We start from the raw sequence: 26247 nt of genomic DNA, 5'->3' as shown, positions 1-26247 counted from the left end.
TCACTTCGAAAACGTGTAGGTTACATTGCAGCACTTGTACATGCACCAATGACCATCAAGCTGTTGTCAACTTCGAGCTGTTAGAGGAATGGAACGCCGTAGGACATGAACTCCTTAGAAAACTTGTGACGAGAATGAGAACACGTTGCAGGGCATGCATTGCCGTCTGTGGTGTTCACACACCCTATTAAGAATCTTGTCCCACAGTAATGACTGTACAAAGGAGCATCCTAAATCGCGGTGACTTAAATGCACTCCGGGAAATGGAAAAAAGATCACATTGACACCGGTGTGTCAGACCCACCATACTTGCTCCGGACACTGCGAGAGGGCTGTACAAGCAATGATCACACGCACGGCACAGCGGACACACCAGGAACCGCAGTGTTGGCCGTCGAATGCCGCTAGCTGCGCTGCGTTTGTGCACCGCCGCCGTCAGTATCAACCAGTTTGCCTTGGCATACGGAGCTCCATCGCAGTCTTTAACACTGGTAGCATGCCGCGACAGCGTGGACGTGAACCGTATGTGCAGTTGACGGACTTTGAGCGAGGGCGTATAGTGGGCATGCGGGAGGCCGGGTGGACGTACCGCCGAATTGCTCAACACGTGGGGCGTGAGGTCTCCACAGTACATCGATGTTGTCGCCAGTGGTCGGCGGAAGGTGCACGTGCCCGTCGATCTGGGACCAGAACGGACCGCAGCGACGCACGGATGCACGCCAAGACCGTAGGATCCTACGCAGTGCCGTAGGGGACCGCACCGCCACTTCCCAGCAAATTAGGGACACTGTTGCTCCTGGGGTATCGGCGAGGACCATTCGCAACCGTCTCCATGAAGCCGGGCTACGGTCCCGCACACCGTTAGGCCGTCTTCCGCTCACGCCCCAACATCGTGCAGCCCGCCTCCAGTGGTGTCGCGACAGGCGTGAATGGAGGGACGAATGGACACGTGTTGTCTTCAGCGATGAGAGTCGCTTCTGCCTTGGTGCCAATGATGGTCGTATGCGTGTTTGGCACCATGCAGGTGAGCGCCACAATCAGGACTGCATACGACCGAGGCACACAGGGCCAACACCCGGCATCATGGCGTCGGGAGCGATCTCCCACACTGGCCGTACACCTCTGGTGATCATCGAGGGGACACTGAATAGTGCACGGTACATCCAAACCGTCATCGAACCCATCGTTCTACCATTCCTAGACCGGCAAGGGAACTTGCTGTTCCAACAGGACAATGCACATCCGCATGTATCCCGTGCCACCCAACGTGCTCTAGAAGGTGTAAGTCAACTACCCTGGCCAGCAAGATCTCCGGATCTGTCCCCCATTGAGCATGTTTGGGACTGGATGAAGCGTCGTCTCACGCGGTCTGCACGTCCCGCACGAACGCTGGTCCAACTGAGGCGCCAGGTGGAAATGGCATGGCAAGCCGTTCCACAGGAATACATCCAGCATCTCTACGATCGTCTCCATGGGAGAATAGCAGCCTGCATTGCTGCGAAAGGTGGATATACACTGTACTAGAGCCAACATTGTGCATGCTCTGTTGCCTGTGTCTATTTGCCTGTGGTTCTGTCAGTGTAATCATGTGATGTATCTGACCCCAGGAATGTGTCAATAAAGTTTCCCCTTCCTGGGACAATGATTTCACGGTGCTCTTATTTCAATTTCCAGGAGTGTATAATCATTCGCTTTCAATGAAAGTGTCATATCTGTTCGTCTCACTGAATATTTTCTGCAGTTACCAATACTATAGCAGTTATTTCTGCGTATAGTCCAAGTTTCATACAGCTACTTTAGCGCATGACACATCATGCGAAAGTCACTTTCGATCATAAGTTTTGCACTCCTAATGTCACAGCACGATCGGCACGCATGGCTAAGTGAATTTTACTTGGATGTGTCTACTTGCATATGGTTTCTATAGTGCAGGTGTGCAGTACTGAGATGCTTCCTTCACTTACCAGTTCACTCTCCACTGCGTTCAGGTGAGCCTAGACGTAATATCTCCTTAATTGCTTGTGTCGGTCCCTTAACCGGGCGGTAGGGCCACGCGTCTGTTCACTCGCACTCGGCGAGTGCACGCCCTCGAGAACACGAGGGACGAAACTGCCGGCCGAGTCAGAAGCTAGTGCTAGCGAACCAGAGATGCTCTCGCAGGTTCGCTGGATTGGTACAGCAGTTTACTCAAAACAATAGATTCTGTACTCCTCTTCTATGTTCCGTTACAGGAAAGCAAAATGGTACAAAGTTAGTTACATAAATGTAGACGCTCTATTTCCATACAAGTTGTCCCAAACTTTTATGATTAAAATTATAGACAGTGTAGCATATGGACTATCAGACCAATTGTGTGATTGGATTCAAGAGTTCCTAGATAACAGAACGCAGCATGTCATTCTCAATGGACAGAAGTCTTCCGAAGTAGGAGTGATTTCAGGTATGCCGCAGTGGAGTGTCGTAGGACCGTTGCTAATGACAATATACATAAATGACCTTGTGGGTGACATCGGAAGTTCACTGAGGCTTTTTGCGGATGATGCTGTGGTATATCGAGGGGCTGTAACAATGGAAAATTGTAATGAAATGCAGGAGCATCTGCAGCGAATTGACGCTTGGTGCAGGGAATGGCAATTGAATCTCAATGTAGACAAGTGTAGTGTTCTGCGAATACATAGAAAGAAAGATCCCTTATCATTTAGCTACAATATAGCAGGCCAGCAACTGGAAGCAGTTAATTCCATAAATTATCTAAGAGTACATATTAGGGGAGATTTACAATGGAATTATCATATGAAGTTGATCGTCGGTAAAGCAGATGCCAGACTGAGATTCATTGCAAGAATCGAATGGAAATGCAATCCGAAAATAATGGAAGTAGGCTAAAGTACACATGTCGCCCACTGCTTCAATACTGCTCACCGGTGTGGGATCCGTACCAGATAGGGCTGACAGAAGAGATAGAGAAGATCCAACGGAGAACAGTGCGCTTCGTTACAGGATCATTTAGTAACCGCGAAAGCGTTACGGAGATGACAAACTCCAGTGGAAGACTGTGCAGGAGAGACGGTCAGTAGCTCGGTGCGGGCTTTTGTTGAAGTTTCGAGAACATACCTTCACCGAGGAGTCAAGCAGTGTATTGCTCCCTCCTACGCATATCTCGTGAAGAGACCATGAGGATAAAATCAGAGAGATTAGAGCCCACACAGAGGCATACCGACAATCCTTCTTTCCACGAACAATACGAGACTGGAACAGAAGGGAGAGACGATAGAGGTACTCAAGGTACCTTCCCCTCACACCGTCAAGTGGCTTGCGGAGTATGGATGTAGATGTAGAAGTAGATGTAACTGCAAGTTTTTGAGATAAGCAACTAATCGTCGGAAATGAATATTTCAGCTGGTACAAGGTCCTAAAATTGCATAACATGTGAGGGGCGTATTTTAAATCGTTTATGTTTCGTAACAAAGAACTTTCTGCCGTAGCAATGTTGGTGGTGCTACCCTGACAAACAATACACAATTTTCTGTGATGTGTCAATGCTGGGTTTTACCATTCTCTGTAGTTCATGACTGGTTGTTAAACAGACATGCAATTACTGAATAGCGTATCAAGACATACTACATGACAGACGCCATTCTAAGTGAAAGAATTCATGGCTGTGACTTAGTACATACCTGAGATACGGTAACTTAGTCCCCACATTCTCGACAAAGAACAGTCTACCCAGATTAATTTCAACAGAGCAATCAGATGGGAGGTACTTCATCAATGAAATATTCCGCCGGCATTTTTGGCTAGGAGACCCCCTCCGGACATGTTATGCCGCATGGGGCAAGTCTTTCTATCTGACGTTGCTTCGGCGACTTGCGTGTCTTTGTAATGAAGGTGAAATGATTAGGACAAGTCAATCAGCCTGTCCTGGTGTAGAGAAATGTCCAAACCGTTTGGGAGTGGAACCCGGAACTCAGCAATCTACAGAGAGCAATGGTGACCACTAGACTATGATCAGCGGACAAGTCGTGTGCAAAAATACATTTACTAAGCAGTCACCACTTTCAACAGTTAGTAGGCCTACATCACCTTCATCGGTTGCTATAAAGTTCAAGTTTTTTGTATCAGAAAAATAATAAATATTCAGTCATATCGATAACTTCTATCCACCTACCTCAAAGTATTCAAATAAGGTTACCGGACGACCTTTGTAGTTTTGATTACAAAAGTTTGGGTAATCAGGTACGGCAGTTTCTCAAACATAATTTTGTTATTTGTTTCTCATATCATTTCAGGCACCCTCTCTCTTCAAAACAGAAAGTAAACACATCGAATTCTACATATCCAGCTATTTTTGCGACCATTTATTAACAATTATAAATGAAATGTTATGAACTTCCAGCCTAGCACACGCTATCCGCTTTGCATTTTCTGTCATGGCTTGTCAGGCATTTCAAAACTACAATCACAAAAATAAACATAGCTCATCAACACATACATAAATGTAAGGCAGCTATACCCACGGTTGCCGGCGCCGTTCCAGAAGGCGTGTAGCCACTGCTGCATGCCATGCAATTTGCATCGCTTAACTACCGGAAGCTCCAAGCACCGTCTCCAGCATTACATCATTGCCAGCCAAAGGCCGTGGAACACGTTAACTAAGGTCTAAATACAATTACCTGCTCACAATATTTACGCCCAGACCATAGGTATATCTAAAATACAAGTAAGATTTATAAAGCCATAATACAACACTTTAAATTCAGTAAAAAGAAATAAAATAAGCCGTGCCCTCTGTAAGATCCTATATGTAACAACGGTGAGTTAAAGGTGTTTAGTAGGGACGCGACCAGTAAACACGGTAACGTTCTGAAGTTCGATGTACTACAACTGCACATCAAAAATATATAAATATTGGCTTACAATCATTGGCCCGCCAATAGTTAAGGAACCATCACCAAGATCGATATATTACTACTACCGATCTGAAAACAAAATAGTTAGTACCGATAGAAAATTGTTTATGGAACGATTTTATTCAAAATTAACGTGGCCTTAAACTACTAAAAGGAGTTACACGCAAACAGTATACAGATATAAAACAGTTTGTATGTAATACATAAATAATTGTATTTATATTCTATTTTACTTGATTTGCGACTGTTGACTGACAGTGAGGTAATGCTCGAGTCGGTGGGTGGAGCCTCCGCTATTTAAGCGATGTAAATTGTCTATCATGCAGCAGTGGTTACATTCCTTCTACAGTGGCGCCTGTTACGCGACAGCTTCAGCAGACTCCCATGTGTGTAGCTGTCTACGAATCGGTCGAAGTGCTATGTTGATTTTTGTGCTTGTAGTTTACATTCCTCTTAGTACTTTCAATTTACTCTCTTCACGGAATAAGTGGTCTGATGATGACCAGAACAGTGGTCGAAAACGGTTACCAGTAAATAAATAATCATCTTTATGCGGCTGGAACGATTGTAACATATTAAATTAATTTACCATAACTGCTGCCTTTGCGATGGAAACAAGATAAAACGTTTCAAAAAATGTTAAATCTCAGAATTGTTTACACTGCAGAATTTGAGGAGACGTTGGAGGATAGCTTGGGAAAGTAATCATCCGGTCAATCAACCCACAAAATACACGTTTTGATGAATAACTTGTGCAAAATAGTGGTCGAGCAACTATAACACCCTACCATAATCAAAGAGCACCAGCATGAGTCAGTTTCTATTTTTATCCTAGAATTCAGTCCTGTTAAGGGAGGTAGGACGTCAAACAGGCCAACATGGAGCAGGAGAGGCACCACAGGACATTTTAATGCCTACTGTGTACACTTGTACAAGTAAATTCATAAAACTTTGTCAGCATGACCAGGGAGGATTCAGGGTTGACACTCATAGCAGTGGAAGTTCAAAAGGATAACAAAATAATTTTCTTTTACGTGTAAAATTTCATCATTTTTTCGCTTAGTGTTGGCTGCGTTGATTGCTATAGGTACACTTTTCTTCATAAGTAAAAGAGATTCTTCGATGAATTTTGCACAGCATACCAACCATAACAGCAGGTGTATGAAACTCTAAAATTTTCCAAATCTATTGCAAACTTTGGTAAAAATTGAGATAATTAACTAAATAAGTGAGTTTTTTCGAAACATGAAATTTAAAATGTAAGACCTCATTCATTTTTCCGTAAACTAAGTAAATTCTAGAGTTTCATACACCTGTAAGTATGGTGTGTATGCTGTGCATAATACATCAAGAAAACTGTACATATAGCGACAAATGCAGCCAATGATAAGTGGAAAAATGATGTAATTTCACATCTAAAATCAAGTTATTTTATGTTTTTTACCTTCCACTGCTATTAATGTGAATCCTGAATCCTTCCTGGTCATGCTGACAAATTTTTATGAGTTTACTTGTAAAAGTATAGACAGTGGAAATTAAAATGTCTTGTCCTCTCATGCTCCAAGTCGGCCCGTTTGACGTCCTACCCCCCCCCCCCCCCCCCCTTAATGGTTTGTTTTTCATAACTGAAGGAATGAAATCTCTAGGAAACTTATGCAACTGCAACAGAAGCCTTCTTCTCATGCTCATAACTGCCACTGTTCATGTTGTTTACTCTTAAATTTCAGCCTGTTTGTACTACCACGACATTCGTTCATCTTTTGGCCGTTAAGTGATTCTCTTATACTGCCGGTTGAAATAGGTGAAGCTAACAAAATATAAGATGTGATCCACGCGGTGTCTTCTCTCCTTGGATTACGTAGTACTACTCCCGTCCACATCGGCGGTCATAACTTCAGACAGTTATAGATATAAGGTGTAAGATATGTCATTAAAAACTAATTGCAGACGCCAGTACAGTAGGCTCGAATTTGAAGGAACCTCTACCCCGTCTAGGAGTTGAACTATAAATGTTCGGCACACCTTTTGCAGTAATGTGCTAAGCCTAGGTCATCTTCCATGCACAGTACCCTCTACCACGAGTTCCGTACCGCTATGAGAATGCAGCTCTCCTCTGTCGGCAGGGAGCACAAGCTGAGCCAGCTGCTGCGCGAGTGCCTGGGCTCTCTGACGTGCCACACGACCATGATCGCGCACGTGTCCGCCGCCGCCGACCACTACACCGACACCCTGGCCACGCTGCAGTTCGCATCCCGGGTGCATCGCATGCGGAGACTGCGTGTCAAGGTAAGCTCTGAGTCTAGGGCTACCCCCACGTCTTCTCTAAGGCGCTAACAGAATGTGACGTCTCCATGTTTTCTCTGGTTCAAATGGCTCTGAGCACTATGGTACTTAACATCTATGGTCATCAGTCCTCTAGAACGTAGAACTACTTTAACCTAACTAACCTAAGGACATCACACACATCCATACCCAAGGCAGGATTCGAACCTGCGACCGTAGCAGTCGCGTGGCTCCGGACTGAGCGCCTAGAACCGCATATTTTCTCTGCTGCTTTTATAATCTTTACTGACACTGTTCCTATTCCTGACAGTCTACATAACGTAACTCAGCGATCAAAGGATTTTGTGATCCAGGCGATTGAAAAAAAAAGTGACTAGACAAATAAGTAAGCAGGACATGAGAAGCAAACTGGTGGGGGAAAAGGGATCATTCCAGACCAAGAATGCTTCCAGCAAACTAACATAGACAAGGAGGACATTCCACCTCAAAATAAGTCTTGTAGTATCAAATACAGGCGTCATTTTGAGATATTAAAGGACAGTAATGTACTTCTGCAGCACTGCATTGTACATAAATCAATCATGGACTGTAGAAAAATTGGAAAACCACGTAACTGAACCGTTTGAGGTATAGTATTACGGAAATACCCATGCAATCCGAAAACTTTTGAGACTGTACTGGATTAATTTAAAAAAGCAGAGAAAAGCTAGTATGGTGATTTTAATGCCACACATGTTCTGCGTAATCTCCCCTCACTCGAGAAAATCCTACATAATTTTTACGTAAGCATGTGAGACGGTCAGGAAAATCCTTTTTGGGTGTCAACGCACGGGGTAGCCGTGAGGTCTCAGACGTCTTTGCCACGGTTCGCGCGACTGACCGGTCGGAGGTTCGAGACCTCCCTCGGGCGTGGGTGTGTATGTTATCCTTAGCGTAAGTTAATTTGAGTTAGATTAAGAAGTGCGTAAGCCTAGCGACCGATGAACTTACCAGTTTGATCCCAGAGGAACTTACCACAAATTTCCAAATTGTCCTTTTTGCGATGTTGTTCAACCCGTGCTTCACATTGACTTGATGTCGGTTATGTCTTCAAAGTGTTGACCCTTCATATGAGCCGGCCGCGGTGGCCGTGCGGTTCTAGGCATGTCAGTTCGGAACCGGGTGACTGCTACGGTCGCAGGTTCGAATCCTGCCTCGGATACGGATGTGGGTGATGTCGTTAGGTTTAAGTAGTTCTAAGTTCTAAGGGACTTATGAACCAAGATGTTAAGTTCTGAGAGCCATTCGAACCTTCATGTGAATTTACGCTCTGTGTCCTTTTATAGTAGGTTCGTGTTGATAATACCGATTCTCTTCTCCCCCGATGATTTTCTTCCAGGAGAGTTTTGTTTGCGTTTTGCTTTTCAATGAAGTCACGACAAGCATCCACGCATCGTTAGTCTTTTTCCCGGAATTCAAAGTGTGTGGGTCAGACTTTGCACAGACACTTCTCTTCTTCGAAACGTTATGCAGAATGATTTGAACACTTGATTTAGAGATTATTATGAATAATAGCCAGCTACACTGATATGTAAATTTTTTATATTTTATCTCATGCACGATGTGCCAATTTCGGTAAATTGCCATCGTCAGGTGTTCTGCAAATGCATAAATCAGCGATTGTCCTAATATAATGATCCTCTAACTATTATTTGAAAAGCTATAATATATAATTAGGTGTTTTATCGTACATGTAACATCGTTGCTGTCATATCCTCTCTGTTTTAGAATTATTACTTCTCCCAGATGTACACTGGAGTTGTATGTCGGATTTTACAGACAGCTTGGATTACAGTCGGTCAGCGATATTCCATGTTTACATAGTTACTATTATAAATAAGTGATGTGTGAAATTCGGTTGTTTATAATTATTTTTAAGTAGGTTTGTTTCTAATTATGTTTTTGCCTTAAGTTTGTTTTAGTTTTACTTGAGATTTTTGTTTTACGTTTTTTTTAAGTTTTTCATAATAATTGTTGTTGTCTATGACTTACGTTGGTGCTATGTCTCTGTTTTATACTACTCATGCTGTTATCGCTGTTCCTATGGATATGTGTTGTTAAGTCTCTGATTTTATTATTTTACCCGTTTTCCCGATTTATAATGTGAATAAAGTTTTCTATATTTTTTGAGCTTAATCTCGGTTTGTTCGTTCAATTAATTTGTTGAGTTGCTGTGTGCATGTGAATATACATCTATTTCCTCAAGGATGTTCATGAAAGTATTCATATAATTAACAGTCTAAATGCATCACAAATTTAAAAAAATTGGTGTTCGCCGAGAACACAGACTCCTACCAATCCCAGGTCTGCAGCATCTCACCACCACTCGCTCGTAGCAACTGCCCAGTTCCCTAGTGTCCAGAGCAGAGCTGGACCGACTGGGGGCAGTAATTGGCGCACCTTAAACGAGCCATTTACAGGGTACAGTTTTTGCCACGTAGCTAGCAGACAGAGCTTTGACGGCTCATGATTCGCAAGAATTGGGTCAGAGTTTCGTCATGGAGACCTCTTTACAGCACCAAAGGTGTGTGAGAAGTGAAGCTTCAAAGTTGGTACTACAACTTGTCGGAATAACAAATGTGACTACCTTGACCTCTACATATCATTTAGATTTGTGATCCATGCTTTCGAAAACAACGATCATGGAGTGAAAGGGAAGCCGTCATAGCTGCACAAGGGAGACTGCTGAAGTAAGTGCAAGAAAAAAATTAAAAAAATATCTTAGTCCAATCCTCTCTCACTAACCAGTGTGAAATTAGCACATGAAATTATCTGTCCACATAGGAATGCCACTGCAACTTATAAATTGATGAAAGACTGTAAATTTTCATTAATAAAAAAATTAAAAATTTGAAAGGCTTGGATAAAGAATGAGAATGAATACAGGTCTTTCCGCTGTCCCACATCAGTACGCGGCGCCACAATATCCTTCACAGTGATCAGTCAACATCTGAACTCACTTATACATCCTGTTAGGCCTGGTAATAACACTAAATTCCAATCTGGTGGCCATACTACCTTCACAGAGAACTGCAACTCTAATGGATTACATACCCGCCGATGTTGTGTTCGTGTATGAAGTTACATTAACATCCGTCGGTGTCGTAAGATTGTTTCACTTTTTCTGTCAGATAGTGTATGTGGGGAGAGGTAGTTCGAATGAGGGATAATAGGACCTGAGTCAAGACACCGCAGTCGCGAGGGTCGAAAACTCTAGGGAACCTAGCAAATGGAATGTACACTACTGGCCATTAAAATTGCTACATCACGAAGATGAGGAACTACAGACGCGAAATTTAACCAAAAGGAAGACGATGGTGTGATATGCAAATTATTAGCTTTTCAGAGCATTCACACAAGGTTTCCGCCGGTGGTCATACCTACAGCATGCTGACATCAGGAAAGTTTCAGACCGATTTCTCATACACAAACAGCAGTTGACCGGCGTTGCCTGGTGATGCCTCGTGTAAGGAGGAGAAATGCGTACCATCACGTTTCCGACTTTGATAAAGGCCGGATTGGAGCCTATCACGATTGCGGTTTTATCGTACCGCGACAATGATGCTCGCGTTGGTCGAGATCCAATGACTGTTAGCAGAATATGGAATCGGTAGGTTCAGGAGTGTAATACGGAGCACCGTGCTGGATCTCAACAGCCTTGTATCACTAGCAGTCGAGATGAGAGGCATCTTACCCGCATGGCTGTAACGGATCGTGCAGACACGTCTCGATCCCTGAGTCAACAAACGGGGTCGTCTGCAAGACAACAACAATCGGCACGAACAGTTCGACGACGTTTGCTGCAGCATGGACTATCAGCTAGGAGACCATAGCTGCGGTTACCCTTGACGCTGCAGCACATAAAGGAGCGCCTGCGATGGTGTACTGAACGACGAACCTGGGTGCACGAATGGCAAAACGTGATTTTTTCGGATGCATCCAGGTTCTGTTTACAGCATCATGATGGTCGCATCCGTGTTTGGCGATATAGCGGTGAACGCACATTGGAAGCGCGTATTCTTCATCGCCATACAGGTGTATCACCCGGCGTGATGGTATGGGGTTCCATTGCTTACACGTCCCGATTATCTCTTGTTCGCATTGACGGCACTTTGAGCAGTGGACGTTAGATTTCAGATGTGTTACGACCCGTGGCCCTACCCTTCATTCGATCTCTGCGAAAACCTACATTTCAGAAGGATAATGCACGACCACATATTACAGGTCCTGTACGGGCCCTTCTAGATACAAAATGTCTTCAAATGTGTGTGAAAGTTTATGGGACTTAACACACTACTTAACCTAAATTATCCTAAGGATAAACATACACACTCATGCCAATGGGAGGACTCGAACCTATGCACAGTTTTCTGGATACAGAAATTGTTTGACTGCTGTCCTGGCCAGCACATTCTCCAGATCTCTCACCAATCAAAAACGTCTGGTCAATGGTGGCCGAGCATCTGGCTCTTCACAATACGCCAGTCACTACTCTTGATGAAGTGTGGTATCGTGTTGAAGCTGCATGGGCAGCTGTATCTGTACACGCCATCCAAGCTCTGTTTGAGTCAATGCCCAGGCGTATCTAAGCCGTTATTACTGCCAGAGGTGGTTGTTCTGGGTACTGATTTCTCAGGATGTATGCACCCAAATTGCGTGAAAATGTAATGACATGTGAGTTCTAGTATAATATATTTGTCCAATGAATACCCGTTTATCATCTGCATTTCTTCTTGGAGTAGCAACTTTAATGGCCAGTAGTGTATATTACAAATAATTGAGGGCGTTGGCAGCAAGTATGATAAACAAGGATAACAAAAAAACAGAATGTTATAAATGGGTTGAGTGCTTTTCGTAATTAAACGATACTCTTACAAATTAAGCTTCCAGTATTTATGGATATGAAAGATTACAGACAGTGTTCTGGCTTGCAAACAGACTCCTTCATCAGGAAAACTACACAAGCACGGGCGTCGTAAGTTATTAGGAGAGTCTTGAAACATGTATGAGTCTGAAGATACAAACATCAAGAAAAGTTTTGCATCACCCCGGTGCCCAGAACTCCTGAGGACATACGTTGACTGTGGTTATTGTATCACAGACGCAGTCTCTTTGACTCTTCAGATATGTCACTAAACCAGCCTAAAGATGTTAACAACCATGCAAGAGCAGCGCCTATTAGACGGAGGGGGTCCGACCGCCGATCAGTTCCAGACATTCCACCAGGAAGGAGGTACACGGTTCGTGTTCTCTGTAGTTCAACCATGCCTAGGCGGTCAATATCGTGGTTCGATCGTGACCGAATTTTTATTTTGTGCCAGGAAGGGTTCTCAACAACGGAAGTGTCCAGGCGCCTCGGACTGAACCAAAGCGATGTTGTTCGGACGTGGAGGAGATACAGAGAGACAGGGTCGATGACGCCACCATGTTGAATAATGCTTTTTGTGCAGCCACAGGACGTCGTGTTACGACTCAAACTGTGCGCAATAGCTTGCATGATGCGCAACTTCCCTCCATCTTTGCAACCACGACACCACGCAGTGCGGTAGAGATGGGCCCAACAACATGCCATATGGACTGCTGAGTATGAGCATCACGTTCTCTTCACTGATGCGTTTCACATATGCCTTCAACCAGACAAGTGTCGGCGACGTGTTTGGAGGTAACCCAGTCAGCCTCAACGCCTTAGACACATTTTCCAGCGAGTGCAGCAAGGTGGAGCTTCCCTGCTGTTTTGGGGTGGCATTATGGTCATGGAAGGCGCCGTAACGCCTGTACGATACGTGAATGACATCCTCCGATCGATAGTAAAACCACATCGGCAGCATAGTGACGAGACATTCGTCTTCATGGACGACACTTCGCGCCCTTATCGTGCTCATTTTGTGAATGACTTCCTTCAGGATCGCTCGACTAGCGAGGCCATCATGTTCTCTAGTCATGAACCACATCGAACAAGCCTGGGATAGATTGAAAAGAGCTGTCTATGGACGACGTGGCCCATCAACCACTCTGAGGGATCTACGCCGAATCGCCGTTGAGAAGTGGGACAATCTCGGCCAACAGTGTCTGGATGAACTTGTGGATAGTATGCCACGACCAATACAGGAATGTATCAATGCAAGAAGGCGTGCTACTGGGTATTAGAGGTACCGGTGTGTACAGAAATCTTGACGACTACCTCTGAAGTTCTCGCTGTATGGTGGTACAACATGCAATGTGTGGTTTCCATGAGCAGTAAAAAGGGCGGAAATGATGTTTATGTTGATCTCTATTCGAATTTCCTGTACAGGTCCGGAATTCTCGGAACCGAGGTGATTCAAACTTTTTTTTATGTGTAGATTAGGATGGAAGTCATGACTGTAACGAAAATGGAATACGGGTGAGTGTGAAACATAGCTAGGCGAACTGATGTTAAGAGAACAAAGAGTTTGCAAGACATTAGCTGTACACTTATAGTTACGTATTGAAGACTGTAATAGACGTAAACGTATAAATCAGGCCTTTATTATTCAACGGACATATCCTGACATCTGATTTGCTTCAAGATAGGGAGTCGAAGGAATCCGAGGGACATCCATGGATATTTATCATATATTACGCTTTTGGCAAGATGACCCGTATACTGCCATAACTTGTTGCTCGCAATGCTTTCATAGCTTCTTTCAGTTTATGTAGCGCTATGTTTCTCAGAGTTACAGCTCTCTTATGCCGTTAAATGTTGGATAAAGGTGAACTGACGTTAGTGATTACCTTGTACTTTCTGTACACACTGCATCTCAGATCCAATGTACTTATAGAACGACGACAGAGAAAGTCAGGAGCTGGTGTAATGTCTATTTACAAGGTGTACAATTTTGCTTCTGCCGTTTGCCGATGGGTGGCGACAACGGTAAGTAGCGGTGGAAAGAAATGGATCGTACACGTCAGGCAGTTAGCTCGGACCTCGGTCAACATAACCTCATTCACACATTAGTCGATTTGTGTCAGCATCATAAAGTTGTTCTTGATTGAAAGTGTCAGTTTACGAGCCTAATTCTCGTCATTTTCGGGAGGTGTTACTGTTTTGTTTCAGTATGAAGAAAACAGCGGCTGAGTCTCATCGAATGCTCTAAGCTACGTATGGTAAGGACTCTGTAAGTGAAAGAACGTGTCGTGAGTGGTTTCAACGCCCTAAGAACGATGATTTTAACGTCGTAGACCGCCATTGTGGTGGAAGAGATAATGTTTTCGAAGATGCAGAATTGGAGACATTGCTGAGGGAATACTCACGTCAAACTCAAGAAGAATTGGCACGATTAGTGCGAGTGACACAGCAAGTCATATCAAAAACGTCTCAAGGCTATGGGCATGTTTCAGAAAGAAGGAACTTGTGTCCCTGGTGAGCTGAAACAAAGAGATTTAGAACGGCGTTTGTGTGTTGGTGAAGAGTTGCTTCAGAGGCAAAAAAGGAAGTGATTTCTGCATGGAATTCTGACTGGGGACGAACAATGAGTACTTTACGATAGCCCTAAACGCAAAAAATTATGGGGATATCCTGCCCATGCTTCCACGTCGAGAGCCAAACCGAATATTCACTGCTCCAAGATCATGCTCTGCATTTGGTGGGACCAGCTCGGCGTCGTGTACTATGAGGTGTTACAACCAAGTGAAACAATCACAGGTGCTGGTCATCGAACGCAATTAAAGTGTTTGAGCAGAACGCTCGACCCCAGGTTGCAACAGAGGTCAAAGCGTACTTGGGAACGTTTAAATGTGAAGTCCTACCCCACATTACTCCCTTTGACTGTCACCTGTTTAGATCAATGTTGCATGGCCTGGCTGGCCAACGCTTCCGATGTCAAGAAGAAGTGACAAATTGGATCGACCCATGGATCGCTTCAAAAGATGAACAATTTTTTCGACGCGGGATTCGTACACTGCCCAAAAGATGAGAGAAAGTAGTGGGCAGCGATGGACAATACTTTGAATGATACACGTCTAACGAATTTGTTTCATTAAAGCCTCAAATATGTGTTTTGGGATAGCGTTCGCCTTTAACAAAACACATTTATGTTTTTTAATGTTTCATATGTTTCACTGCAGTTGCAGCATCTTCAGTGGTCTTTTAGTTTCCATCTGTTAAAAATAAAGAGTGTTCTTTGCTGTTTGGGTTAAAAAACAAAAATGTTGCTAAAGGCGGACCCTATGCAAAAAGATACATATTGTTAAAGCAAACACGGAAGAAAAGAGCTTCAACCCCAAGATGATTAAAGCCTCAAACGTTGGGGGAAAAACGGCAGAAGCAAAATTGTGTACATTGTATTTATTGACAACGAACTTGGGTCATGCAACAATCATCAAGTCAAGAACGCCATTAAATTAGGTTCAATGGAGGTTCCTTGACTCAAGTGCGTAATTCTTATCAGTTGTGACAGATGCTGCAGCTGATAATTATTAAGCGAATGACGCCAAGGAACTTTCCTTTAACTTGATTCAATAGAAGCGCGACTTAAAGATGGTCGTATGACTGAAGTTGTTTGTCCCGTAAACGTCTACATACTACAGTACTCGCCATTAAAATTGCTACACCACGAAGATGACGTGCTACAGACGCGAAATTTTACCGACAGGAAGAATATGCTGTGATATACAAATGATTAGCTTTTCAGGGCATTCACACAAGGTTGGCGTTGGCGGCCACACCTACAACGTGCTGACATGAGGGAAGTTTGCAACCGATTTCTCATACAGAAACAGCAGTTGACCTGCGTTGCCTGCTGAAACGTTGTTGTGATGCCTCGTGTAAGGAGGAGAAATGCGTACCATCACGTATCCGACTTTGATGAAGGTCAGATTGTAGCCTAACGCAATTGCGGTTTATCGTATCGCCACATGGCTGCTCGCCTTGGTCGAGATCCAATGGCTGTTAGCAGAATGTGCAATCGATGGGTTCAGGAGGGTAATACGGAACGCCGTGCTGGATCCCAAAAGGCCTCGTATCACTAGCAGTCGAGATGACAGGCATCTTATCTGCATTGCTGTAACGGATCGTGCAGCAACGTCTCGATCCCTGAGACAACAGATGGGGACGTTTGCAAGAGAACAACCATCTACACGAACAGTTCGACGACGTTTGCAGCAGCATGGACTATCAGCTCCGAGACCATGGCTGCGGTTACCCTTGACGCTGCATCACAGCGAGGGGCGCCTGCGATGATGAACTCAACGACGAACCTACGTGCACGAATGGCAAAACGTCAATTTTTTGGATGAATCCAGGTTTTGTTTACAGCACCAAGATGGACGCATCCATGTTTGGCGACAACGCGGTGAACGCACGTTGGAAGTGTGTATTAGTCATCGCCATACTGATGTATCACCCGGCGTGATGGTATGGGGTGCTATTGGTTACACGTCTCGGTCGCGTCTTGTTCACACTGATTACACTTTGAGCAGTGGACGTTACATTTCAGATGTCTTACGACCAGTGGCTCTACCCTTCATTCGATCCCTGCGAAACCCTACATTTCTGAACGATAATGCACGACCACATGTTGCAAGTCCTGTACGGGCCTATCTGGATGTAGAAAATGTCCGACTGCAGCCCTGGCCAGCACATTCTCCGGATCTCTCTCACCAATTAAAAACGTCTGGTCAATGGTGGCCGAGCAACTGGCTCGTCACAATGCGCCAGTCACTACTCTTGATGAACTGTGGTATCTTGTTGAAACTGCTTGGGCAGCTGTACCTGTACACGCCATCCAAGCTCTCTTTGACTCAATACCCAGGCATATCAAGGCCGGTATTACGGCCAGAGGTGGTTGTCCTGAGTACTGATTTCTCATGATCAATGCACCCAAATTGCCTGAAAATGTAATCACATGTCAGTTTAGGATAGTATATTTGCCCATGAATACCCGTTTATCATCTGCATTTCTTCTTGGTGTAGCAACTTTAATATCCAGTAGTGTATATCGAGACATCGTCCATTGGTTGCCTTGTCCTGAGTGGCGGGTGACCGGCTGCCTCTCGCTGTCCGCAGTTCGGCCTGCCTGGAGAGCCGGGACACCTGCAGCACGCGGCCGGCGCCTGCGCGGGACTCGACGGCGGTCACTCGACGTCGACGGGCAGCAGCGACGTCGACCCGTCGAGCAGCGAGCAGTCGGCCGACACCGTCATCTATGTGGGCCCCGCAGCGGACGACGCCACAGACGGCGAACACCCGCCCGTCTACCTACCGGGGACCGGACTCTTGCGTCAGCGAAAAATGGCGAGTCCATACCCATATTAATGTTAACTCGTTTCCACCACAAGCCACAGTACAACGTGTAGTGGAGGATACGTAGTGTGGTAGTATCGCATCCCCACATCCTATTGATGGGAATGACGACTGTCCGTCTGCTGATTAGATGGTGACCGATAAAAATGAGTGTCTCACCAGGAAAAGAATGCAGACTTTCTGTTTTCAGTGAACAGTCGTCGTAACCACTGGGCTACATGAATGGCATCTACCACGAAATTTGTGACTTACAATAGCACAAAGCTATTGTGCTATATTTTCACAATATATATAAATGACTTAGTAGATAGTGTCGGAAGTTCCATGCGGCTTTTCGCGGATGATGCAGTAGTATACAGAGAAGTTGAAGCATTAGAAAATTGTAGCGAAATGCAGGAAGATCTGCAACGGATAGGCACTTGGTACAGGGAGTTGCAACTGAACCTTAACATAGACAAATGTAATGTATTGCGAATACATAGAAAGAAGAATCCTTTACTGTATGATTATATGAAAGCGGAACAAACACTGGTAGCAGTTACTTCTGTAAAATATCTGGGAGTATGCGTGCGGAACGATTTGAAGTGGAATGATCATACAAAATTAATTGTTGGTAAGGCTAGTACCAGGTTGAGATTCATTGGGAGAGTCCTTAGAAAATGTAGTCCATCAACAAAGGAGGTGGCTTACAAAACATTCGTTCGACCTATACTTGAGTATTGCTCATCAGCGTGGGGTCCGTATCAGATCGGGTTGACGGAGGAGATAGAGAAGATCCAAAGAAGAGCGGCGCGTTTCGTCACAGGGTTATTTGGCAAGGGTGATAGCGTTACGGATATGTTTAGCAAACTCAAGTGGCAGACTCTGCAAGAGAGGCGCTCTGCATCGCTGTGTAGCGTGCTCGCCAGATTTAGAGAGGGTGCGTTTCTGGATGAGGTATCCAATATATTGCTTCCCCCTACTTACACCTCCCGAGGAGATCACGAATGTAAAATTAGAGAGATTCGAGCGCGCACGGAGGCTTTCAGACTGGAACAGAAAAGGGAGGTAATGACAGTGGCACGTAAAGTGCCCTCCGCCACACACCGTTGGGTGGATTGCTGAGTATAAATGTAGATGTAGCTGCTGGCCCTGAATCCTAAACGCGGAACAGGTACTGCAGACGTTGTAATGTAATAAAATAAAAATTATAAAAAATATCCACGGGTGTACTGCCGGTCTACAGAGTCCAACGGGCACAATTTGTCGGCGATCATACAGGTCGCCATCATCAGGTGAACTGACGGGCTGAGCTCCTGTGAACGTGCCGGCACGGAGATCCGTACGCTATGGCTACTCAGAGGGAACTGGGTTCGGTTGCGGCAGCGGCCGATTTAAATACCCTCCGCCCGCGGCGCGCTCCCCCCTCTGTCCGCGTCCCGCGCCACGGTCGCGCGATGGAAAAGTCCGTCAGTTCACCTGGTGATGGCGACATGTATAATCGCCGAAATATTGTGCCCGTTGGACAATGTCGACCGGCAGTACAGCAGTGAATATTTTGATTATCAAATAAACCCGGAGAAACTCAAGAATCACATCACATTAAAAATTATTTGAGACCCTTTTTCTTTGCTGCCATTGTAATGTAATAGAATGAATATGAGCCGTGACTTATATAAAAAAGAAACACACATTAATGCAATGGCTCAGCATAAAAGAGAAATAACTAATGTAGGAATAATATTAACAGTGTAATGTGTTGTTTAATTTATCCCGACATGTATAAGCACTCAGTAAACTAGCTCAGTTTTCAGGGTGGTTACGTAATCGTAGATAGTTAATTGTCCTTTTCATATCCACCCAACACTATAGATATTACTCCAGGCTCGTAAGAAGTCATGTGCTTATTACACCAATAGAATATTTACCAAGTCTGGATGTACACTACTGCAATACGTAACTTAACATCGTGGTTTCGTCTCGATTCCCCAGTATAAGATAACAAGAGTAGCACCTACAAGTGAAATCCTATAATGGAACTGAAATCATGTGACCAGACCTTTTCTGCCTGGGATGTTATCTCGTTATATGAAGAAAATATGTTAGTAAAATTGTTAAATTACTAGTACTTGCCTCCGGTCTCGTGGGATCTGAAATTAAGTTAATTGTCCTATCCGAAGGCACGTCTCGTAGATGAGCTAAAAGAAAAATGTTAAAGGTTTTTCTATGATGGAGCCTAACAATGAAAATTCTTTTTTAAGTCCCATATGTACTTAAGACAATCCAGGTATCAGACTACCAATTGATTGACCACATACACAAATTCTTTTGACAAAGTAACCATTATACTTCTCGGGTTTGAAGTACCATTTACATTATGAGCTGTTACAACAAGATGAGCTTTACACAAGGACGCCCTCTTAGGCCCGAATTCAAGCAGATAAGACAAGTGAAAGACAATTGAAAGATAGTTGATGCATATAAGCTCGAGAGTCCATGGAATAACATGTCCATTGTAGTTCTATCTCTTCTTCTTTGGCTTACTTGTCGATTTTTTATAAAATTGATCGTAATATTTAGTTTACATTTTTTAAAACCCAAGTCCACCCAGGAGAAACAGTGCAACGATAGTCTCCAAGGCTCATGTGATCAAACTTTAAAACCACTAAGCTCTCTAAGCACACTTTCAAAGTTTTAGTGTCACTGATGTTTCCACCTCTGATTCACGAACACAATCACTTCAGAAGACTCAATCTTCTACATCATTGATGACAGAATCTTCGGGTTGAAATTAATGCTCATTGAAAACAAAAGTTTACCTAGGTGTCAACTATATTCTGAGGTGACGTAAATCATCAGATAGCTATATGCACGTACACAGTGGCCGTAGTACCGAGTGCCCAAGGTATAAAATGGCAATACATTGGCGGAGCTGTCGTTTATATTCAACTCATCCATGCGAAGAGCCTTCCGAAGTGATTATGGTCGTGCGAACGTAATTAACACACGTTGAACACGGAATGGTAGTTGGAGCTAGACGCATGGGACATTCCATTTTGGAAATCGTTAGGGAATTCAGAATTCCGAAATACACACTGTAGGTATTGTCATTCAGTACGGCAACGCAACATGGCGGCCGATAGTAGCAACGTCTCCGTAGAGTTGTCACTGCTGACAGACAAGTAGCACTGCGTGAAATAACCTCAAGATCAACTTGGGACGTACGACGAACGTATCAGTAGGGACAGATCGACGAAATGTGACGTTAATGGGCTATAGCAGCAGGCGACCGACGCGAGTGGCTTTGACAACAGCTCGACATCGAGAGCCGTGCCTCTCCTGGGCTCATGACCGTACAGGCTGGCTCCTAGTGAGTACGGCGGAGGTGGTGTTATGACGTGGGAATGTTTTCCGTAGTTAGGGAGTGGTCCCTTCATCGCGCTCAAGAAATCGCTAAATGAGGAAGGATATGAACGCATTTAACAGCATTCTTGTTTATCAGCATGACAATATACACCTGTTACAATGCAGGGTCTGTGAGGTAGTTCCTGAAACGGATTGGTCTGCCCGGCTTACTTCCAAACACCAGCGTCGAGTGTCGCTACCTTCTGTGGTTTCCCCTCTTGAGGAAGAATGGTCTGCCAATACTCTACAAACATACAAACACCTCACCAAATGTATCCCCAATAGAGTTGCAGCTATCAAAACGATGAAGGGTGCACATACCCTACATTAATGTCAGCTAGCAGTTGTCAGCATATATTTATATCTTCGTAAAATCCGATGTCACTTTTGAAAGTAAAAAGTTTGTAGTTATATTCGTAAGTTAAAATTCATCCCCAAGTTTCTGTCTTCGTTCATACGCAAGAAATAGTCTTGTGTAATCGGATAGACCTTACTGAAAATCCCTGCAAAATTAGAGGTCCTTCAATGGGATATGTCGGAGGAGCATAACTGAGAGGATAGGATCAGTGAAGGACCGTAGCTTAACTCTGGCAAAAGAGATAAGCGATCGGAAATTAACGGAGAAAACATCACAGACAATAACATTTTGGGTCATTCTTGGAGGACTGCTGAGACATTGTTATCGTTTTAGAATCTGCCCTTTTCAGGCGTGGGGCTAGGTTTCCGTTGATGAGACACAGGTTCACTGCACATATCGCGCAAGCCATTTAGCTCTGTATACACATAAGCAAATACGCTTCCATATTCCTGACATAGTTCCTGTTGGAACAGCAACCACCAGACTCAGACAAAAATTATTTGCTTTAGTCTATAGTTTCACTTTCATGTTGTCTACCGACTAACAGTTTCTGTACCAAGTACCATCTTTACACCATTGCTTTGAGCGCACTTGCCAAGCTCACATACTCAACTAAGTCTATGACGTACACTTTCACGTATGATCGGCTTTCACTTTTTTGCCTGGCACATATACCCAGAATTACTGTGCACGAAAAACGCCCATTCCTTGCTTATGACTAAAGTTTTCGCGACGTTCCCCACGGCACCAAGGCAAATGTCTGAACTGGAAATGCCCTTTCAAATGTTCCCGTTTAGAACATCCACTGTCTCCTGCCAACCCACTTTGCATTTGATTGAAAGGCCCCTTATTCTGTAATGGATCTTAGTAGAAGAGCCTACTGTACGTAAAGAACGAAAACTATGAAACAGGGAGAAAAAGGCCACCGAGAGCAGACACTACAGCTCACCAGGCAAGAAAATCTTTACGCTGTTGTTCCCTGTTTGGGTGTCGCAGGCAGCGGCTTGGTATTGCTGTAAGTTCATAATCTTCCTGAGGATGGCCCAATAACGAATTGCACTCTTAAAATTACATTCCCGTTGGTCTTCAGGCGTACTGTACGATTAAATATCTAATTAACTGCCCGTCAAGTAAGTGCATGATTTAATTTTCTCACTACACATGTGTGGATCGAATAACAAATGTGAAGGTACTGAATACAGATGGAGAAAAAGGAAATTTATTGCAAAACTTGACCAGAAGGAAGAAGTGGTTGTTAGGACCCATCCTGGGGCGTCAGAGAACTTTGAATCAGATAATTGAAGGCAGTGTGAGGAGTAAAAAATTGTAAAGGGGACCAAGACATGAATACAATATACAAGTTCAAATGTATGCAGGTTGTGGTAGTTGTGCAGAGATGAAGATGCTTGCTCAGTATTGAGTTGCTTGTAAACCTGCATCAGACCAGTTTTTGTACTGAAGACAACAGTAACAACGTCACAAAAGGAAAATGCAGCGAAATTTCAGAATCTGAGGACGGAAGCTAGTAAATTGGCAATTAATTACTCTGGTTTAGGTTTGTAAACAATCAGTGTACTTTTATTCGAGCAGGGCAAACATAAACCTTTTGACATGCAGTCATGTGTGTAATTGCTATGAAACAGTATAAAAACAGCAATAGAAACGAAAATATTATGTAATGCTAGTCAACGGTCACTCAGTTGCTGCAGTAATTACAAGTTTCACGAATTCTGGTGTAATGACAGTTTGCTTTGCTACAATCCAGTCGCACTGGACAGTGTTCTCGTTTCTGCTACAGATTATTAACTATTTCTATTTAACTTCACGTTTGGCAACTACCGCTTGATAATGGTATAATAACCGGAATTGGCTAATAGTGGTAAATAACAAATATTTACAGTCAATAATGGCAATGATGGCATTTCAGTAATTCAGTCTGAAAGTTACTCTGTTAATAATATTCGTAGTAAAGCTGTTTACTCTTTGGAGATATTTACATTTATTGTTGATACAAATTCTGATTGTTTTCCATAGTTCAAAGGTAGAGTGATTTTATCATTTTCTGTCAGTCTTTTCCCGTACACATATACAAAATGAAGTAATGAGATTTCTGACAGATTCCCGGCTTGGTATTCTAAGTATCCAAAACCATTTGTAATCCATAATAGGAGATAACGTTTCCTAATAAAATGTTTCGTCCGCAGGGTGTTGGTGCCACTGGCAAGGATGACACAGATGGGAAGCAAAGTCGGTCAGCAACGACGCATTTGAATGCGGCGAAGCCATCGCCATCGAAGGCAGGAAGCAGGAGCCCCAACAAGACGCAGCAGCCTCCTGGACTCTCAGTCGACCACGCCCCCACGGCCTGCTCGTCGTCGCCATCGTCCACGCAACGCAAAACCGCGCTGCAGCAACATACCTGCCCTCCCGCGTCAGCTGGAGCCTCTGCAAAGTCCTCAGCCGGCGCCGCCGAAGTCAGCGACGAGCGGTGGATCGACGGCCCCAGAGTATCGAGGTCCAAACTGGAAGAGGCCCGCAGTCTCATCAAGAGCACGCACAAGAAGAACGAAGCCTGGGTCGACGGGCCCCTGCAGAGTTCTGTCACTTGCAACGGTGGGCCAGACGTCCCCTTGGGTTTGGCGACACCGCTGACGACGTCCACCGTCAGCGGCAGTATTTACGCCGGCTTCGCGGAAAACCAGAAGAAGAGGATGATCAAGAAGTGGGTGGAGAGTCAGACGGCGCAGTCCCAGAAGCAGCAGGTGGAAGGTCAGGCGCCGCCCCCAGCGCCGGTTCCCAAGGCTGTGGTCGCCCCAGTGGAGGCGGTCGTCACTCAGCAGCCTCGACCGACCGCGACAAAGGAGCTGCTGAGGCTGGAGAACGGGTACGCGCGGGTCGGTGGACAGACGTCTGCCGCGAGGGACCCGGAGGTGCTCGAGAGCTGCTACAAGGCCAGCGAGTACCTCGCGGAGACGATGAACATCGACTACCGCAACGACGCGCAGTTTATGTCGTCGCGTAGTGCCACGGTGTGCGCGCTGAGCAAGGTCCAGGAGGTGCTCGTGTCTCCGGTACTCCACACTCCCGTGTGTCGTGCTGTGTCCCTCAGCAGAAGTGCCAGTCTGTTCCTCGACACTGAACGGACGTCCAGGTGTTCGAACGGAAAGGACGACGCGCTCAGAAAAGTGAATTCGCTAAGAGTGGGAAAAACAGTGGCTGCCAACTATGTTTGTGATGAGGTTGCCCCAACTGATACGTGCGAAAGCCCAGACGTTTACAGCCGTCTCAAAGACTTCGACTTGCAAGGGAGTGAAGCAAGTAAGTATCCCTTTATTAACAACGTTTTCAGAAATTCAGGTTCCCTACCACAACAAAGGTAAAATTTAATTGTGATTGCAGTGTTGCTCACGCTGCTAAATATTGCACTTTCGGGCAACAACAAAGTTATATTATGTGGCAGGTGTCATTAGAGCACAGTTAATAAAGTCATTTCATGAAGTAATGGATAAGCTAGGCACTCATCTTTTCGTGTTTCCCACTCATGACTCAGTCGTCAAAAATCTAGGTGGTGATGATTCCAAGCTCGGATACAAAGTGGCGTAGGTGTTATTCTGTGATATTCAAAAGTATTATAGATTTGTTTCATAAACCATTCTTGCATAGTAAACTTTTGCAAGTTAGCACAATTGTGATGTAAAAAAGTAACCAGCAGTCCGAATTTAAGTTACAGTTTTTTTTTTCCTTTGTTGCACTTCACAATATAAAACATACTTGAAAATATATTCCTCACTGTTAAAGTTCACATTTCATAAACTGACTACCATTTGCGTCTTTTCAACATGACGACCAAGACTTGACTCTCCAATAACCGCTTACGTGCCCAAAAATCAGAGTTACAAGTATGACAAAGATCATAGTGACAAAAGGAATAGTACACATAAGAATAATATCTTTGCAATATAAACATATCGATGTAGCAAAGTACCTCTACATTAATGAAATCAAATCTGAATCTTGTCACAGAAATATGTTAATTATTTTACAGAAACACAGTAGAATATTGCTGGAATCGAGAGGTTGAGGTGAGGTGCCGCAATGGTTACGTAATTCAGGTATCATTACAAGGTGTATATATTAATCCCCAGGGAAGAGCTGTATGACTATACTCTTTACTGAAAAAGACGCTGTGAATAAATTTACACACATTAGCATATTTGTGTATACTTTGGACATGTAGAGAAAGAGAGAGAGACAGAAACATAAAATCTTCCAGTAATGAGATAGTGACGATTAAATGTCAATTACTACCACATTCAACAGTCATTTGTCAACCTCGGTGACTTCACTTACAGCAAAGGCCCTTTACTCCATTATTTTAAAATTATTTTCCTTTCGAGATGGTTCCGAACACAAATTTGACATTCAAGGTTTCTTTTTTTTTTTAATTTCACTAGTCGATATTCCTGTCATTCAAGTTCCACTAGAAAGTTATGATTCTTCATCCGCTACAACGAGAAAAAGTTTTATTTCTATAATTTAGTGAGCAAGATTAGGTCCAACAAGCCTTCTCGTATAGGTAATCAGGTATTCTGTGTACGCCTTTCACATTCAACTTTCTTTTTAATGTCACTTTTTGTCGGAACGGCTATTTCATTTCCTTCCAGTTAGAAATACAGAGTGTACGTAATTAACGAGCCGGTTTCAAAACGCTGTAGAACGAGAACCTTTGTTCAGAATGACGTTAAATTTGAACAGAATATTATTAAATCACTTGTAAATGACACTGAACAAAAATAAATTAAGAAACTTTTACCAACAGATGACTGTAAAGGACTGATGAACAGCCATACGACGTCTATGGCTTGACCTGCACCTTACACCATGCCTACCTTTCAGTGTGTAGGAGTACACAAGTTTGGCAGGCAACAATTATGGCACCGTTAGTTAGGTAAGCTCATCCACCAAGGCAAACTCGTACCGCACGGAATAGGAAAGATCGGTTTTTAATTGTC

At 44.1% G+C, this 26247-nt stretch overlaps 1 protein-coding gene across 1 annotated transcript in view; it reads left to right on the top strand.

Moving 5' to 3' along the window:
* Positions 1–26247, top strand: part of LOC126278929 (uncharacterized) — a gene marked incomplete at its 5' end in the record, with an annotated part of 247925 nt that overhangs the window by 136281 nt on the left and 85397 nt on the right. The window contains 3 exons of the mRNA XM_049979206.1: positions 7034–7196; positions 17257–17484; positions 23440–24553. Coding sequence (XP_049835163.1) covers positions 7034–7196; positions 17257–17484; positions 23440–24553 — 1505 coding nt within the window. The remainder of the gene's footprint in view (positions 1–7033; positions 7197–17256; positions 17485–23439; positions 24554–26247) is intronic.

Source organism: Schistocerca gregaria, chromosome 6 (assembly GCF_023897955.1).
Source record: "Schistocerca gregaria isolate iqSchGreg1 chromosome 6, iqSchGreg1.2, whole genome shotgun sequence".
Lineage (NCBI taxonomy): Eukaryota > Metazoa > Arthropoda > Insecta > Orthoptera > Acrididae > Schistocerca > Schistocerca gregaria.
This window is presented reverse-complemented; position numbering and strand designations above follow the sequence as displayed.